At 37.4% G+C, this 17,286-nt stretch overlaps 3 protein-coding genes across 5 annotated transcripts; all 3 read left to right on the forward strand.

The window, feature by feature from the left end:
• The first annotated feature begins 151 nt into the window (after positions 1 to 151).
• Positions 152 to 6,723, forward strand: LOC127970879 (pre-mRNA-splicing factor SLU7). The gene is made up of 16 exons (XM_052573573.1): positions 152 to 309; positions 577 to 737; positions 825 to 978; positions 2,685 to 2,765; positions 3,379 to 3,543; positions 3,728 to 3,796; positions 3,910 to 3,945; positions 4,051 to 4,176; positions 4,460 to 4,557; positions 4,869 to 4,936; positions 5,050 to 5,189; positions 5,275 to 5,436; positions 5,544 to 5,648; positions 5,792 to 5,866; positions 5,960 to 6,073; positions 6,150 to 6,723. The coding sequence occupies exons 2-16, from the start codon at positions 586 to 588 to the stop codon at positions 6,327 to 6,329; spliced, it is 1,725 nt and encodes a 574-aa protein (XP_052429533.1). The 5' UTR covers positions 152 to 309; positions 577 to 585; the 3' UTR covers positions 6,330 to 6,723.
• Positions 6,724 to 6,872: 149 nt separating this feature from the next.
• LOC127970882 (complement C1q tumor necrosis factor-related protein 2) lies at positions 6,873 to 8,721 on the forward strand. Of its 2 annotated transcripts, none has more exons than XM_052573581.1 (3): positions 6,873 to 7,140; positions 7,385 to 7,644; positions 8,013 to 8,721. In XM_052573581.1, the coding sequence occupies exons 2-3, from the start codon at positions 7,398 to 7,400 to the stop codon at positions 8,648 to 8,650; spliced, it is 885 nt and encodes a 294-aa protein (XP_052429541.1). In that variant the 5' UTR covers positions 6,873 to 7,140; positions 7,385 to 7,397; the 3' UTR covers positions 8,651 to 8,721. The 2 variants fall into 2 exon arrangements, with proteins under 2 accessions (XP_052429541.1, XP_052429540.1); XM_052573580.1 differs by having other exon boundaries at positions 6,873 to 7,032.
• Positions 8,722 to 8,866: 145 nt separating this feature from the next.
• On the forward strand, positions 8,867 to 17,062 carry LOC127970881 (nocturnin-like). Of its 2 annotated transcripts, XM_052573578.1 has the most exons (4): positions 8,867 to 9,954; positions 10,110 to 10,328; positions 14,442 to 14,705; positions 15,738 to 17,062. In XM_052573578.1, exons 2-4 carry the CDS (start codon positions 10,145 to 10,147, stop codon positions 16,622 to 16,624), a joined length of 1,335 nt encoding a protein of 444 aa, XP_052429538.1. In that variant the 5' UTR covers positions 8,867 to 9,954; positions 10,110 to 10,144; the 3' UTR covers positions 16,625 to 17,062. The 2 variants fall into 2 exon arrangements, with proteins under 2 accessions (XP_052429538.1, XP_052429539.1); XM_052573579.1 differs by lacking the exons at positions 8,867 to 9,954; positions 10,110 to 10,328 and adding an exon at positions 12,329 to 13,398.
• The last annotated feature ends 224 nt before the right edge of the window (positions 17,063 to 17,286 follow it).

Here is a 17,286-nt window from a genome sequence, read left to right on the forward strand (position 1 = left end):
AAAAAGCAGTCTTTTTATACCCTTATAGCATTTTTAATTAAGAAGATAAAATAGCACCGTGTGAAACTTCCTCAAACAGGTTTCTGCGCTGCTCAGTTCATTAAGTTCATTAGAGGAGTCTTGTGAGGGTCAGTAATACTTCAGTCCAGCTGAGGGCGTCTCACAGACAGGAACACAGATGCAGCACTTCACAGCGAAGAAGACGTCAACCGGAAGTGCGCATATAATACACTTGTACACACAACTTGCGAGCGTCCGGCTGATCAAGGTGTCAAATATTGTAAATTTTTGAGTTGGACTAAACAGCAGGTAAATAAATAACTTATTGACTTAAAACGAACGTATGAGCAATATTGTATATTATCTTCCAAAGTAAAATCAACGTCAAATACAAAAGCTGCGGTAAACATTACCGTATTCGTAACCGTCTGGTGTATGTGTTATGAATCTCTGCTCTCTGTCACTGCGGGTTTCTGTGTGTGTGATCTGGAGTTTTTTCTTTTTTTTTTCAGAGCTCATATATTTCGAACTTATGTCTTTAATCACTGATCGTGATCTCTGTGTTTGTATGTGCAGCTGAAGATCATGTCGAAGGAGGAGGAGAGTAAAGCATCGGAGGGGATCGTAGATCTCGAAGAGCCGAAGAAAATGACCCGAGAAGACTGGAGGAAGAAGAAAGAGCTGGAAGAGCAGAGAAAATTAGGAAATGCCCCAGCTGAAGTTGACGAAGAGGGAAAGTAGGTTTTTTTTTTAAGTATTAAAGTGATTTGGTTATTGTCATATGTGCTGTAACGTTTCCCCTGACTGTAATATTTTGTTACCAGGGATATCAACCCTCATATTCCCCAGTACATCTCATCTGTCCCTTGGTACATCGACCCATCAAAGAGACCCACCCTTAAGCACCAGAGACCCCAGGAAGAGAATCAGAAACAATTTGCACCCATCGGAGAGTGGTATAAAAGAGGTGTACAAGAAGTAAGCACTGCCACTCGCTCTACCCAAATCAAGAGGGTCTGGCTGCAGACTTGCACTTGCACTTGCACTGTCAGACTTGCATTCTCAGACTTGCACTCTCAGACACTTGCACTTCCGCTAGCGATTTTTTTTTTTTTTTTTTTGAATTTCCCAATATTTTATAACAGTAGCCAGGTGGCGAAGACAAGAAAAAACATTGACACTTGCAATCGACACAAATCCTGCGTGTTGCCAATGGAGACAAGATTAAATGCAACGCGCAAAGTTTCGCGTTAAGCATTTTGAATAAACTGTCTACAACTCGTTTATATCACTGTCTTTGTCCACTAAGCCACATTATGTGTTTTATTTATAATGATTTTCTATAGGAGGAAAACGTTATGTACTCGTCTGCTTGCCTGTACGGAGCTGATCCTTTTAAAATCACTTAATGCATTTCATAATGCACGTTCATATATGCTGGTCTGTATATACGTTGAGTCAACAACAAAACATATAGGCTATGCCTATGTCTTTATCATCTTAGTCTGTTATTAGGCCACATTAAATGTTCTCATTGTGTTCATAGCCATCTGCTTGCCTTGTAGTACATTAAATAATAATTATATATCGAATTTGGTCGTTTGATTGAACTTAACGTATCCTAATACATTATGCCATATTAAGTGATTGTTTTTTCTACAGGAGGAAAACGCTTAACGAAAGACTTTGTGCATTGCGTTCATATTCTGCTGTTCTGTGGCCACGGATTTGCCGGTTTCCTGACATTTTATCCTACCCTGTCAAATTTTCCTACCAGGTGTCCTGACATTTTATCCTACCCTGTCAAATTTTCCTACCAGGTGTCCTGACATTTTATCCTACCCTGTCAAATTTTCCTACCCGGGTTTATATCGCAATATCGCGTCCTTTGTCTCATGCTAAACAATGATATTTAATGTATCTGCATTACTGTAAGGGTATGATTAGGGTTGTGGTAGGTGTAGACGTTAATAAACCATAACTTTACAGTAGCATTTTTCGTGGTGTAATTTTACTACCCACTGTTTTAGTGGGAGGCAGGAAAATCTGACAGCGTAGGACAAATCGACAGAACACCGGTCTTGTTTTTTTTCTTGCAGGACCTTGTACATTATAGTAGTAGGCCACAGCGTCTTGTCTCCATTGGCAACATGCACGATTTGTGTTGATTGCAAGTGACGTCACAGGTAGCGGAGAGTGCAAGTAGCGATTGCAAGTGACATTGTAATTTAGTTTCTTTTTTCTTGTCTTCACCATCTGGCTACTGTTGTAAAATGTTGAGAGATTCAAACAAAAAGTTATAAATAAATAGAACAAAAAAATAAAAATAAAAAATAAAATAAAGACTGCAAGTGACGTCGCTAACGGAAGCACAAGTGTCTGAGAGTGCAAGTCTGGGAATGCAAGTAAGGATTGCAAGTGACGTTGTAATTTAGTTTCTTTTTTCTTGTCTTCACCACCTGGCTACTGTTGTAACATTTTGAAAGATTCAAACAAAAAGTTATCAATAAATAGAAAAAAAATAAAAAAGACTGCAAGTGACGTCGCTAGCGGAAGCACAAGTGTCTGAGAATGCAAGTCTGACAGTGCAAGTCTGCAGCCAGACCCTTCTCACCCAAATAGCCATGAATTCTTAATAAAAATGTGATTCAGTGTCTAAAACTTTCTTATTCCCTGTCGACTAGAAATCAGTTACCACAAAATTCAGAAAAGGAGCATGTGAAAATTGTGGAGCCATGACACACAAGAAGAAAGACTGTTTGGAGGTAAATATTTAATAATGTGGTGTTGTGATGATGTTAGTATATGTTGGTAAAAATCTTTCTTAAAGGGATAGTTCACCCAAAAATGACAATAAATTCTGTAATTAATTCCTCACCATCATGTCGTTCCAAACGTGTAAGACCTTTATTCAACAGTTTCCTGCGGAATAGTCCTCTGCCATTGTCAACGCATGCACATTGCTTTCCTCTGCTTGTAAACAAGGCACAGTACATGTGTGATCAATTTGAAATATTTGCTGTTCTTTTCAACTTTTTGTTCCTCAAAGAATCCAGACAAAAAAGTGTCACGGTTTCCATAAAAAATTATTAATTGTTTTTATTAAGATTGGTAATAATAGAATAATAGAAATAATAGAATAGTCATAATAGAAAGGTTTCTGAAGGATCATTTGACACTGAAAACTTCACTGAAGTAATGGCTGCTGATTCAGCTTCTGCATCACAGGAGTAAATTACAATTTTAATAAACTTTAAATTAAGACACTTTCAACTTAATTTAAATTGTTTAATTTTTACCTCAAACCGTATTGATGTTTGAAATAAAAACTTTCATTTTAAATTTTGGTTAAAGTTTGTGCAAAAATGTCTTTCACAGAGACCCCGAAAAGTAGGAGCGAAGTATTCTGGCACAGGCATGGCACCAGATGAGCACCAACAGATTCAGCTCTCAATGGATTACGATGGAAAGAGAGATCGCTGGAATGGGTACGATCCGGATGAGCACATGCGCATTGTAGAGGAATATTCAAAAGTTGATCTGGTAAGTCATGTTGTTAGATACTATTGTGTATTTATGTTTATTTTATTATACTGATAGGCTAATAGAACACACACCGTTAAGTTTTATTCTCAGAAAATACTTTTTTCTTCTTTTTTAATCATGTGAGCATTGTCATACATTTTGTTGGAAGGATCTCTAAATTATGAATGGTTTTTCATAACAGGCTAAGCGCACTCTCAAAGCTCAGAAACTCCAGGAGGAGTTAGCTTCTGGTAAACTAATGGATCAAGCTGTAAGTATTTCAAATGAAATATTTTTTCCACATTCCCTTTATAGCTACTATATCTTTGTCACAAGCTTTTATTTACTACTTTAGTTTAACCAAATATTTTGTCTTGTTTCCAGAATTCAAGGAAGCATCTTGATGATGATGCAGCACAGGTGAATTCAGATGCATTTTTATGTGCATTGTGGATTTTAAAATAAAACAAAAATCATAAAGCAACTTCATTTACTCATTGACACTTTCTTCCTCATCTTTTCCAGGACCACAGCAGTGAAGATGAAGATGACGACAAATATGTTGATGACTTTGACATGCCCGGACAAAATTTTGATTCCAAGAGACGAATCACAGTTAGAAACCTGAGAATACGGGAGGACATCGCTAAGGTAAAAATAACATGACATTTTGCTAAACAATGAATGTTAATTAAAGACATGACACTTTTTTTTATTATTATTATTTTATTATTATTATTATTATTATTACTTATTTTTTTCAGAATTGCATGAAACATTATTTATTTATCCCATAAATAAGTCCCATTAATATGATAATTTAGGAGAGTATTATGTTCTCATCATCAGGATTAGTAATCGCATATGGTTAAACAAAGAATATTTTCACCCCAGTGTGCTGAATCATGATTTTCCCAACTGTCTTTTTTTACAGTACCTCAGAAATCTGGATCCAAATTCAGCCTATTATGATCCCAAGACTCGAGCCATGAGGGAGAACCCATACTCCAACACTGGAAAGATTCCAGAAGAGTAGGAGCATTTGTCTACTTCTGTGTATGAAATCAAGGGACATGTTAGGGAAGTGAAATGCTTCTTACAGAAAGCTTGCAGATTGTGTATTAGGTTACTGAGTTCACAACACACTGTTCACCACTAAGGCACAACTTGATCTAATTAAATATTTGTTTGTAAATTGCTTTGGATGCAAAATCTGCTAAATTCCAAAAATGCCACTGTGTTTAGCTTATTAAACTGCAAGCTGAGTGTTGAAAGGGGTCTTTGAGTGTCTATTTCTGTAGTTGTCTCTGCCTGATCTCAAAATGATGTGTTTGGTTTGGCAGGGTGGGCTACGCTGGAGACAACTTTGTGCGCTACTCTGGAGACACCATTTCCATGGCCCAGACACAACGTGCGTATTCTTTGTCAACTCATACATAAATTCCTCTCTACCTGATGTTGAATTTAGATTCCAGACTCTCAGTTTCTATTGGCCTGACATTGTTTTGTGTTTTTCCTCTATAGTCTTTGCGTGGGAAGCATATGAAAAGGGATCTGAAGTTCACCTCCAGGCAGATCCAACCAAGCTGGAGCTTCTCCATCAGTCCTACAAAGTCAAAAAGGACGATTTCAAAGAGAAACAGAAAGAGAGTATTTTGGAAAAGGTACAGTTTAGAATCTGCTTTTTGTTTTTAAACATAACTTCCCCTTCTTGGTGTGCTGATGGCTTCGTGTCGCACCTCTCTGCAGTATGGTGGGGAGGAACACTTGGACGCCCCTCCGCGAGAGCTTCTGCTGGCTCAGACAGAGGAGTATGTGGAGTATTCCCGTCACGGGGCTGTGTTGAAAGGACAGGAGAAGGCTGTGGCCTGTTCCAAATACGAGGAGGACGTGCTCATTAATAACCACACGGTAAGTTATCTGACCCTACTGGAAACGTTACATAACTGGACCAGTTACATAGTAATGATAGATTTTGTTTTATGGATGCTAAAGATTTTTTCCTTCCGCTTTTGCAGTGTATTTGGGGATCGTATTGGAAAGATGGCCATTGGGGTTACAAGTGCTGCCACTCGATGGTGAAGCAAAGTTACTGTACAGGAGAAGCTGGCAAGAAAGTTATGGTGAGTATCAAATGTATCCTTTTTTGCATCAAAGCATTTGTTTTGTCTTACTATTATTAGAAGCATAACATTTTTATTATTTATATTATATTTATCCAACACAAATCTACTCTTAAAAACATGTTTTCTGCTTATTTTTTCAGAGCAATTCTTGCGTTCCGTTTGAAGATGATGTAGAGGAGGCCGAAATGAGTAAAGAGCCAAAGACTCTTTTACAGGTACATTAACGGCTGCCTTCTTTTCGTCATCTAGTTCCAATGGAAGAACAGGGCAGGAAGATGATTGTATTTTACTAATGTTTTTATTCACAGATGCACCAGGATAAAATGAAAGATAAGAAGAAGAAGAAAAAGAGCAAGAAACAGAGAGATTCTGACAGCAGTGATGAGGAAGATGAAGCAAAAAAGAAAGAAAGGCTGAAGAAGGTAGGTGAACTGTTCCTGCCACACAAACTGTTGTATAAAGCCTATTGTAAAAGAAAACGCTGTGTTTTCTGTGCAGGCTTTGAGTGCAGAGGAGCAGAGGCTGAGGCAGGTGGCTGAAATAATGCAGCTCGATGAGAGGAAGCGACCGTACAGCAGCCTAAAGGAAGTGCGTGAACCCACAGAGGAGGAGATGGAAGCCTTCCGCATGAAACGCTGCCGACCCGATGACCCCATGGCCTCTTTCCTGGGGCAGTGAATGAAAACATAAATGTCTTTTGTCACCAACCACAGAGATCTCATAGTCTTTGTGTTACAAAAAGACCACTGTGGTTGAGTTAATAATGGTAAACGTCCCATATTATTAACACCTGAAAGTCTGTTTCCACATCTTTTTTATTATTATAAATCTATGTGGGTTAAAGGAGAAAATAAAGCAGATTTTCATAATGTGTTATTTTTATTTTGACCATACATAAAGATAACATCTTTTAATTATAAATTGGCCAATAAATTACAAATGTGTTATGTTTGGTTAATCATCTGTTTTGATTTAACAGATGTGTTCCATTCACCCTTTCCAAGGTATTTAAATTGATTCATAATGAAAATAACTGGACCAGTGATTGACATTAAACGTATTTAAACCTGAACATGGCTACGTTTGGTTTTGTTATGCTTTCTGAGCAACATGTAATCCAAATCATTGCAAATACTCAGAAGTGTTGAGAGTCTGATGTAAACAAGCACATTTTACATGGCTGTTTTTTTTATAGTTCTGTATAATATAATCATAAGCTACTTTTATTGATTTTTGGGCTGCAGAACTATACTATAATAGTATGACAATTTCAAATGAATCCCCTCCCACAGTTCGTTCAATTACATCATGGATGAAGTATCTGGCAGAGCACGTCTCTGCTAAAACTGGGTGGATGCTTGCAAAGTTGTGTGGAGGACATGTAAGATTCAAATCGATTCACAATCTTGTTTATATTCTCCGCTTTTGGTTGCGTTTTTGCCAAAAGAGCTGCTTAACCTTGTGTTGAAACTGCGATCTCATTTCTCTGGTGAGGATTTTGTGTAATGCATGCTTTGTATTTGTTGTATAATTGTGTTCTGTAGTCTGTTATTTACATTTACTACCTAAATAAAACCGTTCACTAATAAGTCAAGTTACAACCTGTATTATTTACAACCTGCATGTATATAATGTGATTTATGGTGCTTGTTTCTGTGCATGACTATGTATATACAGGAAATCCATGGAAATTCCCCACAACAATAATCTGGCCCTGTCTGCTCTGTTTGCAGGCACAGCTGCATCATGCATCAGCTACCGCTGGCTGTTTGCCTGCTGTCTCTGTTCTCTGCGTTGACTGTAGACTCATCCAAGAAGGGACGGAACTTCACCATCCATTCATCACAGCTTAGCTGCAGTTTGCCAGGCCCTCAGGGTCCTCCAGGGAGTCCAGGTGCAGCAGGTCTGAGTGGTAACGCAGGCAAAATGGGGATGCCAGGTATTGATGGCCAGGATGGGAAGGATGGTGACAAGGGACAGAAGGGAGAGAAAGGTAACACATGATCATGTCTGTTATGGTTATAATGCCTTTAATGAAAATAACATTCAAAGTGTTCAAATATATATAATTTCTATAAAATATTAAATTATATTATCCTGTAAAAAAAAATATATATATATATGTATATTTTCTGATGAATTTTTTTTTTTGGTTTATAATTGATATTGTTTTTTATCTGTATTATTTGTTTATAGCTCAAGGTCAGATTAAAAATATATAAAAGTATAAATATGATATCACATTTGGACAAACAATGAAAATAAAATAGGTGAGTTTTTTTTTTTTTTTTTCATAATACCTGATCAAATCAGTATGCAAAATAAATGAAGACATTTGTGAATTTTCTTCTCAAATGTTAGGGGAACAGGGCCGTCCTGGGAACCCTGGAAAACATGGACCACAAGGACGTCCAGGGATTGTTGGGAAGGCAGGACCAAGGGGCCTTAAGGGGGTGCGAGGGGCACGTGGTGTGTCTGGAGTCGCTGGGATAAAAGGAGAGATGGGTGATGTGGGGGAAACCGGTGCTCCTGGTGGCTGTGATTGTGGAGCAGAGGCACGATCTGCTTTCTCAGTAGCAGTAACCAAGAGCTATCCCAAGGAACACACACCCATTCGCTTTAACAGGATTTTAATGAATGAGGGTGGTCATTACAATGCCACCAGTGGCAAGTTTAACTGTGTGATTCCTGGTGTGTATTACTTCACATATGACATCACGTTGGCAAATAAACATCTGGCGATCGGACTTGTCCACAATCGCCAGTACAAGATCAAAACCTTTGATGCCAACACAGGAAACTATGACGTGGCCTCAGGATCAACAATACTTAGATTGCAGAAAGGAGATCAGGTCTGGCTTCAGATCTTTTATTCAGAACAAAATGGACTCTTCTTTGATCCATTCTGGACTGACAGTCTTTTCACAGGTTTTCTCATTTTTGCTGATCAGGCTGCTCCAAAAGAGGCAAATATGATGACTAATTCTGGATCATCCTGATTAAACTTCACATTTCTTATATATTCATTTTATCATATGGCCCCAATATGACCAGTTCTGGAGCATCCTGATTGAACTTTCTATTTGTTTCATCTTTTATCATATAGCCCCAATAACCCTTTACATATCCACCACATCAGTATTAGAGCAAAACAAGACATGGGACGTGTGGAAGGAATACCAGACTTATAAGAAATAAATCGTTATTGATTAAGTGTAAAAAAAAGAAAGAAAAAAAAAGAGTTGTCAAGACCCTAATTATTCCTTATATTATGAAAAACTATTTTCTTACTACAAGTATTCTGCAACTTTGACCTAGGTCTTAGGCCCCTAAAAGTGAAAAAAAAACCTTGTACCCCAAGGGAGTTTTAGCCACATGTACACTATGATGTTAGATACACACGACCTTTGATCTTTACAAGACTGATCTGTTAATAATTTCTATTGTTTATTTACTATTCACATCATCTGATCTTGTATTCTACTATAGTTCAGCGGTTCAGTAGACCTTGTCACTGGAGATTTGTGTAACCCTTCTTTTGAAGTATAATTTTGTCCAAAAATAGCAGCCAGCCATGCTGCTGCAATAATCTGATCATTACAGGTTCATGGGCAAAACCACTATGTACCCAAACAGTGTAGCAGTTGTTGAGCCTGTGATCACTCTCGTGATCAGTAAAGGTTAAGTAATGATAGTATGCTTATGCGATATTTGTTTTATACTGCAATCTGCCCCTCATATTCCACTGCAATATCAATACATGTACACACGCTATTTAAATGTGCATATTTTAGCGGAATGATAGCCTTTCTTTTTATTTAAGATGTAATTCTGCCTGTTCATCCACTGATTTCTCTAATAGGCTAAGAGTATTTCGTCTTATACCAAGATAGTACTAGAAAATAATAGCACCAAATATGGAAAGTAAGCATGAGCTCTGAAAATCGTACATGTACGTCAATGATGACGAAATATTTAAATTTACATTCTTCTTAGAACGGCCGACTCTGATTGGCTTGAGTAGCTCCAAGCTCCTCCTATTGTACGGATTTTACTTCAGAAAAGCTCGGGGTGTGCTTTAACCGTACGACTAAACCATTAATTGTTGTGTAGGTGAACATCGCGTTAAAACATGTAGCTTTTTTTTATTAATGTACATATGATTTGAAATAGTTTGAAATGTTTAAACCCTAAGTGTAGTTGTAATATTTCATGTATATAATAACTTAATACATTATGCTATTTTATTAGTGCATGAACATCTAATCTACTGAACTCCCCTATCAAGAATTGTCACGTTGGAGTAAGATGAAACTTCTACCGGCATTTTTCCATACAATAAAAAAAAAAATCAACGACACGTCTAAGCAGAGTCAAACATGGCTTTTACAAGTGTTATATAGGTCTGTAAGCTTATTTCTTGCTTAGCCACACTTAAAGCCATTCGTCTTTTATCAGTTTAAACTGCAGTTCCTGTCGACCGAAGAAGAACAATGTATCCGGCTCGGCGCTGTTCATCGCTGTTTCACCGAGACCTGGCCGCGGTCTGTCTCTCATCGCTGGGGACACATCCAAAGAAACCCGGTCCGCTGAAGAAAAGCAGTCTTCCGAGTTCACGAGTTCATCTTCCTCCAACAAGGTCAAACTCATCGCCCGTTCTGCTCAGTTCTTTACAAGGTAATTTAAGATTTCGTCGCATATTCTTTCCGTTTTAATACAGATGGTGATTGGAATGAGCCTTTGACGATCAGCGTCGGTTTGAGACTGTTTAGGCGTTTAACGTTGTGTGGTGCAGTGTGAGAGGATTGAGGGGAATCTGATGTCTAAATGTAAAGAATGTGATTTGAGTTCATATCAGTCAGGTGTCACTCGTGCTGTAACACAGATGACTCATGTCCATTAGTCACACATCCTCTGAGGTGTGGAAACGTATTGCTTTGCAGTTTCCCATAGCACATCCACAATAACTGTGTTGTTTGATGTGAAATGCATTTTATGATCTTTATTCAGATGCATTTTTTTTTAAATATCATAGTATTCATTTTGAATTAGCTTTATTTTCATATTTATTTTTTTCATTTTCATTTTAGTATAAGTTATGTGCTTTCGTCATTCTTTAGATAAAAAAAAGACATTTATATTCAGCTTGAATTTATTTCCATTTCAGCTTTAGTAATTTAGTAGCCTACTTCATATAATATTTATATTTTATCGCACTTACCAAAAATGATTCTTAATAGTTAAAACGTTTTAGTTAAGACTAAGGTGAAAAAAAAGAAAATAAATTCCAATCTTAAGATTTTCATACTCTTTTGGTCTTGAGAAAATAATATAATATAATAACATTTATTATTATATTTAGTTTTGTTAGCTCAGTTTAGTTTGTTGTTCTCTATTTGGATATGTTCTAGTGTGCCTTTAAGGTAACTTGATAGTCCTGCTAAAGGTCAGTGAACAGTACATCCTTTAAACAGCCCCCTAACAGTTCAATCCCCAAACTGAAACTTTCTAGGTTATCTGAGGGAGAAATAATATGCTCTCTTGTTAGATAGATCAAACTCGTCCTCTGCATCATCTGTGCAACTGCCTTGTAATATTAAACCGAGAGGACAGAAAATGTATGTATGTATGTGCCTGTGATCAGCTAATAAAAGTATGACAAGGAAAGGATTTGTTAGCGAGCGAACAGATAAAACTCTGTGCAGTGAAGGTGATTCCAGCTGTGTGTGAACAGATCCTCTGCAGGACTGCTCTTCTGTAGGGAATTTGACCTGGACAGGACAAGGGCAGGGAACAGTGATGTTATGTAAGTCCAACTGAATAAGCAAATAAAAGCAGCTCCAGTATCCGCTGGGGTATTACCAGACAGTAAATGCCTGCAAAAATATATCCACAGCAAGGATGCAATTAAGTATTTAATACTGACATGGTCCAAAGGCAGAATTAAAAAAAAAAAAATCTGAAAACACTGAAAAATCCATAATGATTAAAGCAACACTATGTAACTTTTTCTGTGTTCAAAATTTGCCTTAATATATATAATAAGCCAGTACATAATAAATTAATCTAACAAACTGGCTTTTTGTCTTATCCCAAATCACTACGGTACATTTATAATAAGTGATTATTTTGGGGACTTTTTAAGCCTGTTCGGGTCGTCACCCCTGCAGAGTAACACATACCTGCGTGAATCGCCATAGACAAAAACTTAGAGAAGTAGATCCGGTTAGAATGTTCTTCCGCGGGATACATGCAGTTCTGTTAACCGCTAGAGCGCCAGCATTTACATCGTGTTGCTTTAATTAGCTTATAGTGTGGACATGTCCCTCTTAAATGTCTGTGTTGATTACATCCTTTATCCAAGTTGAAGCTTCTCATTAAATGTCATTTAGATATAGTTTTCAGGTTATAGTTGGTGTGCATCATCTTCACACCTAATGAAGTTGTCAGCATTTCTCTTAATCTGAGAATAGCTTTGTGCTATTTGGTCACTAATTCTCACATGGGATAGTTTTACCAAGCCTAATGTTACATCACCAGATTGAATTATGCAAAACAGGCGAATATGAAGTATTACAATATTTATTTACTTCAATTTCGTTTTATTTCAAGTTCAATAACTATGAATGCAGTAGATATATAATTTAAGGTATTAATGAACAATAATATTCTTATATCATTTATTAATCAAGGTAAATGTAAATTGATTAATATTGATTTTCATCTCAAAATGGTTAGTTTAGGATCTGTAAGAAAGAAGTCGCTTATGTTCACCAAGGCAGGTAAAATAATTGTTTTCTATTTTAATATATTTTATATAATTTAATCCTGTGATGGCAAAGCAGAATTTCTAGCAGCCATTGCTCCAGTCCTCATGGTCATGATATATGTAATGAATGAATAAATGTTAATCATTTTAAAATTGAGAGCTTATTACATTCCAAATTAGCCACACTTTCCTCCTTAAACCATAAATTAAATTAGAGCTGAAGTGTGCATAAATAACCCTGTGTGTGTGCAGGCATGCATCGGGTCCCTCTCGTCATTGTTCAGAATGAATGGCAGGGGAACCACAGACACACTGGTTCATTCAGGAACCCCTTTGTGTAGGAACACACACACACACACACGGTCACATCCACAGCCCCAGAATCTTCACTTATGAGAGCGTGTGAGCTCAGTTCATACACTAACCCACTGACCGGACACTGGATCAGCACTGGATTAGTTCTTTGCTCCCTCAAAGTCGAAGCGAAGAGGATTGTGCCTTTAGATCACATGATCACATCGGAGACAAGTCAGTGGAAAAGGATAAAATTAGAGGTATTTTTAAAAGAAATATGTGAATCTAAGTTCTTAAGATCAAAAGACTTAAATGTAATGGGCCATTAATCCTGACCAGTCATTGATTTATTTACAGTGGATGTCTAGAGACGGTGAGTTTACTTGGACAAGATGATAAATATGATTGTTTCATGCTGATACAATAGTTGCATGTGACTTGTAAGACTGAAGCGGTTGGTTTAAATGATTACTAAGCAATGACTAGCCTTACCCATGAACAGCCCTGAGTATTCAGCAGCTGACTATTACATTAACAAAATCTTTACTTGTCACTTCTGCTTCTACATAACCAAACCCTTAAATATAAAGAGAGAGAGAGACTGGGTGTAGGGTTCAGATGTGCTATTCTTGAGGAGGTGAAGGAGACGACGGAGGAGGAACGAGATGGAATCAGATGATATGCGTAAGATTAATAAATAAAAGCTTTGTGTCTGGCATAAACATTTAAGTCAAAATGTAGATGATCAGATTTACTCTAACAATGTTTGATTGTGTGTTTGTTTAAATGTACATTTTATTTACACACACAGTCAAACGTTTCAGGTCAAAAATGATTTTTAATGTTTATGAAAGACATCTTAAGCTCACCAAGGCTTGGTCAAAATACAGTAATATTGTGAAATAGTATTACAATTGAAAATAACTGTTTCAAATAACCATGAATTTAGCAGCATAAATATCTTTATTTTTGACCCATTTATTGCCTTCATATTTATTTGATTCATGTTGTTGCTTATGTTTCCTGAGGGGTTTTTAGGATATGGTTGTGCAGTTGTTAGAGTATTTTGGGTGTTATAAGTGGCTAAATCAAATTGGGTTGCTTAGGAAAGTAATAAAAAACTTCTCCACAAGTTACATGATTGCAGTTATTATTCCTGTTTAAGACAAGTTAGTATAAAGTTAATATACACCTAGTATAAGCTATAGTAATGATGATTCTAGTGCACACCGGTCTAATAAAGGTTCCTGTTTCCTTTCCATGGGGAGATTAGTGTTTCCTGCAGCACTGTTTGCTCACGATGTTCTGTCTGTGTGTGTGGCTGAGCTGATGAGACAGTTTCCATGGCTGCAGTTAACCTATTGTCTGTTACAATGATGAATAATTTACACAGCTGTGTAAACTACCATACAAAAGTCTTTGTTCATCAAGATTACAGAGGGTAATGAGAGTAATGGAAAATTGTCTATAAAGGTATACAAGCCAAGAAACATGCACACACTTATGCAAGAATGTTAACAGGTGATTCATATCTAGTTAACCCTCTTCTGAAGACTCAAAACAAGCCCAGACAGATGCTGAGGCACACACACACATAAAATATACCCTATGCTACTGTACTATACTAAGATTTTGTTAAAATAAATTCCTGAATTATTATGAATCTGTAAAGTTCTGTAAATGTGTATATGAGTGTGTATGAGCTGTTTTGTCATGTTTGTGTGCAGTGTGTCAGATGGGCAGCAGCAGCAGCAGCAGCAGACTCTTCAGTACTGTGGCCCAGACTCTGAGCAGCGCTGCGCTGACAGACCTGCATGTAGATACTGATGATGACGAGTATGAGCAGGCTGACCGTGATGCGCTGCTGCGTGAATGCGAGGATGTTTTGAGGAACCGGCCTCCTCGACTGCACCGAGACTTCATGATGACCGGAGCCTGCTCACTGCAGAGCGCCCCCATCCGCGTCATGCAGTGGAACATCTTAGCACAAGGTACTGAGTCCGTCTGCTGTGTGTTTGTGTGTCTGTCGTGTGTTTGATTCATAGTTGATTCACAGGAGTGAACTTCAACCAGGGGTTTTATGCTTTTTAATGTCACCACTTTCCTATAATATAAAGGCAGCAATATATTTGCATGTATAAATACCCATTTTTACTGTGTAAATAAAATAAGCATGGTATTGTTTTCTCAGTAAATAATGTACTTTTAGATCTCTACTGTAAACCAAGGCAAATTATTAAAATATTATCTGAAAAAAAAAATTCCCAAAAAGCATTAAGTACATGAATATACACCATTGTTAAAAATAATAATAAATAAATAAATGTTTTTGAGATACAGTAAAATCAGTAATATTATGAATCATGTCTGTTTTTATTTCCATACATTTTAAAATGTTATATATACATTTTCTGTGATTTATTCCAACTATTACTCCAGTCATCAGTGTCACATGATCAATTAAAAATCCTTCTAATATGCTTATTTGAACACACAACTGTCAATGTTGAAATCAATTATGCTGCTTAATATTTATGTGGAAAATTTGATGCATTTTAGGATTATTTGATGAATCCAAAGTTCAGAAGAACAGCATTTATTTGAAATAAAACAGTCCTTAATGTGCCCTTGGTTAATAAATTTGATTTAATTGAAATTCATTAAATTATTAAAAATAAAAATATACTGATTACATACATTTGAATGGCAGTATACATATATACATATATACATAAAATATAGAAACAATATAAAATTCTGGAAAGTTTTTATAAAGAATGTGAAGTCAATATCTGTAATTATTTAAAAATTATTGCTTTTAAACATATATATTGTGTTGGTATTTAAATTTGTATTTTTTCTGAATTTATAAGGCAGTCCTAGCACCCACTTCAAGCCTCCAGTTTAAAAACTCATTCCTTTATGTTTTTAAAACTGAAAACACTTCACCTTTCACTGTGGTGATCCCATGTGGTGTTCAAAACATGATGTAAATGTTCTTCATTGTTCTTGTGTACCTGCAGCTCTGGGTGAAGGCAAGGATGGTTTTGTGCGCTGCCCAATGGAGGCGTTGAACTGGTCAGAGAGGAAGTATCTCATTCTGGAGGAGATCCTAACCTACAAGCCAGATGTGTTGTGTCTACAGGAGGTGGACCACTACTTTGACACCTTCCAGCCTGTGCTCGCCAGCTTGGGCTACCAGAGCAGCTTCTGCCCCAAGCCATGCTCCCCCTGCCTGGACGTTCACAATAACAACGGCCCCGACGGCTGCGCTCTGTTCTTCAACCGCCGTCGCTTCCAGCTGCTCCACACCGCTCATCTCAGACTCTCTGCCATGATGCTCAAAACCAACCAGGTTGCTATCGTGGCTACGCTTCGCTGCAGGTTCACAGGTCGAGTCTTCTGCGTGGCAGTAACACACTTGAAAGCGCGGAGCGGCTGGGAGGCGTTTCGAAGCGCACAGGGGGCTCACCTCCTCCAGCAGCTCTGTGAACTAACCACACAGTCACACACAGAGATGGATGATGAAAACCGGACTAGAGTTGGGGAAACCAAAGACGGTATTCCGTTAGTGGTATGTGGGGATTTTAATGCGGAGCCAAGTGAGGAAGTGTATAGGCGCTTTATGACTTCTCCTCTGGGGCTAGATAGTGCTTACAAGTGTCTAAGTGAGGACGGGAACACAGAGCCACCCTACACTAGCTGGAAGATCCGGCCCAGCGGAGAAAGCCGCTCCACCTTGGACTACATTTGGTATTCAGAAAGAGCATTTCAGGTGGATGCTGTGCTAAAGATACCAAGCGAAGAGCAGATCGGGCCGGACCGGCTTCCGTCGTATCATTATCCTTCTGATCATCTGTCACTGGTGTGTGACCTTAGTTTTAGTCAGAAGCCTCATAGGTTCATGTAGCTGTCAATCATTAGTGCTCTCCAATAGGGATCCAGAGCAGCTTAGGACATTAGGATTATGTGTGCACAAGTCTGAATGTGACAATGCATTATTTGCATCATTGCAAAGAATGTAACACATTTTATTCATCTAAGCCTTATTTTTACCTGCTGATGTAGGTCTTAATGCACCTCTTTTTTATTATTTTCTTCGATGGAGATTAATTATTATTATTATTATGCTCACTGTTTGTTTAACAGAGGTTGTACAATATATTGTAATTTATTAAGTGCTAGAGGATGATCTCAGGAAGATGCACATTCTCGATTAAAAGGTTCCATAAGTGGAAAGATGTTTATATTTATTCTGACTGTACATTTTCTTTTCTTTTAGTAACACCGTAATCATTGATATGTTTGCCATTGACCAGTAATCTCTAAATACATCAGTGTATTTAAATTGTGTGGTCTCTCTCTTTAATAACAAACTAACGAATCAATAATCTCGCACATTCACGGAAAATTTAAGATGATAACAAGCTTGACTAGGTGCAATTAAAGATGAACATTGTTCCCCCGCATGTAACGTGTAGTTTGATGAGTCAACCGCTAGAGGGCCAAAAGTTACAATGTGTAGATTTATTTTAATTACCTACTAAACTCTCATATTTTAAACCCTGCGAT

This window comes from Carassius gibelio, chromosome B14 (genome assembly GCF_023724105.1).
Source record: "Carassius gibelio isolate Cgi1373 ecotype wild population from Czech Republic chromosome B14, carGib1.2-hapl.c, whole genome shotgun sequence".
NCBI lineage: Eukaryota > Metazoa > Chordata > Actinopteri > Cypriniformes > Cyprinidae > Carassius > Carassius gibelio.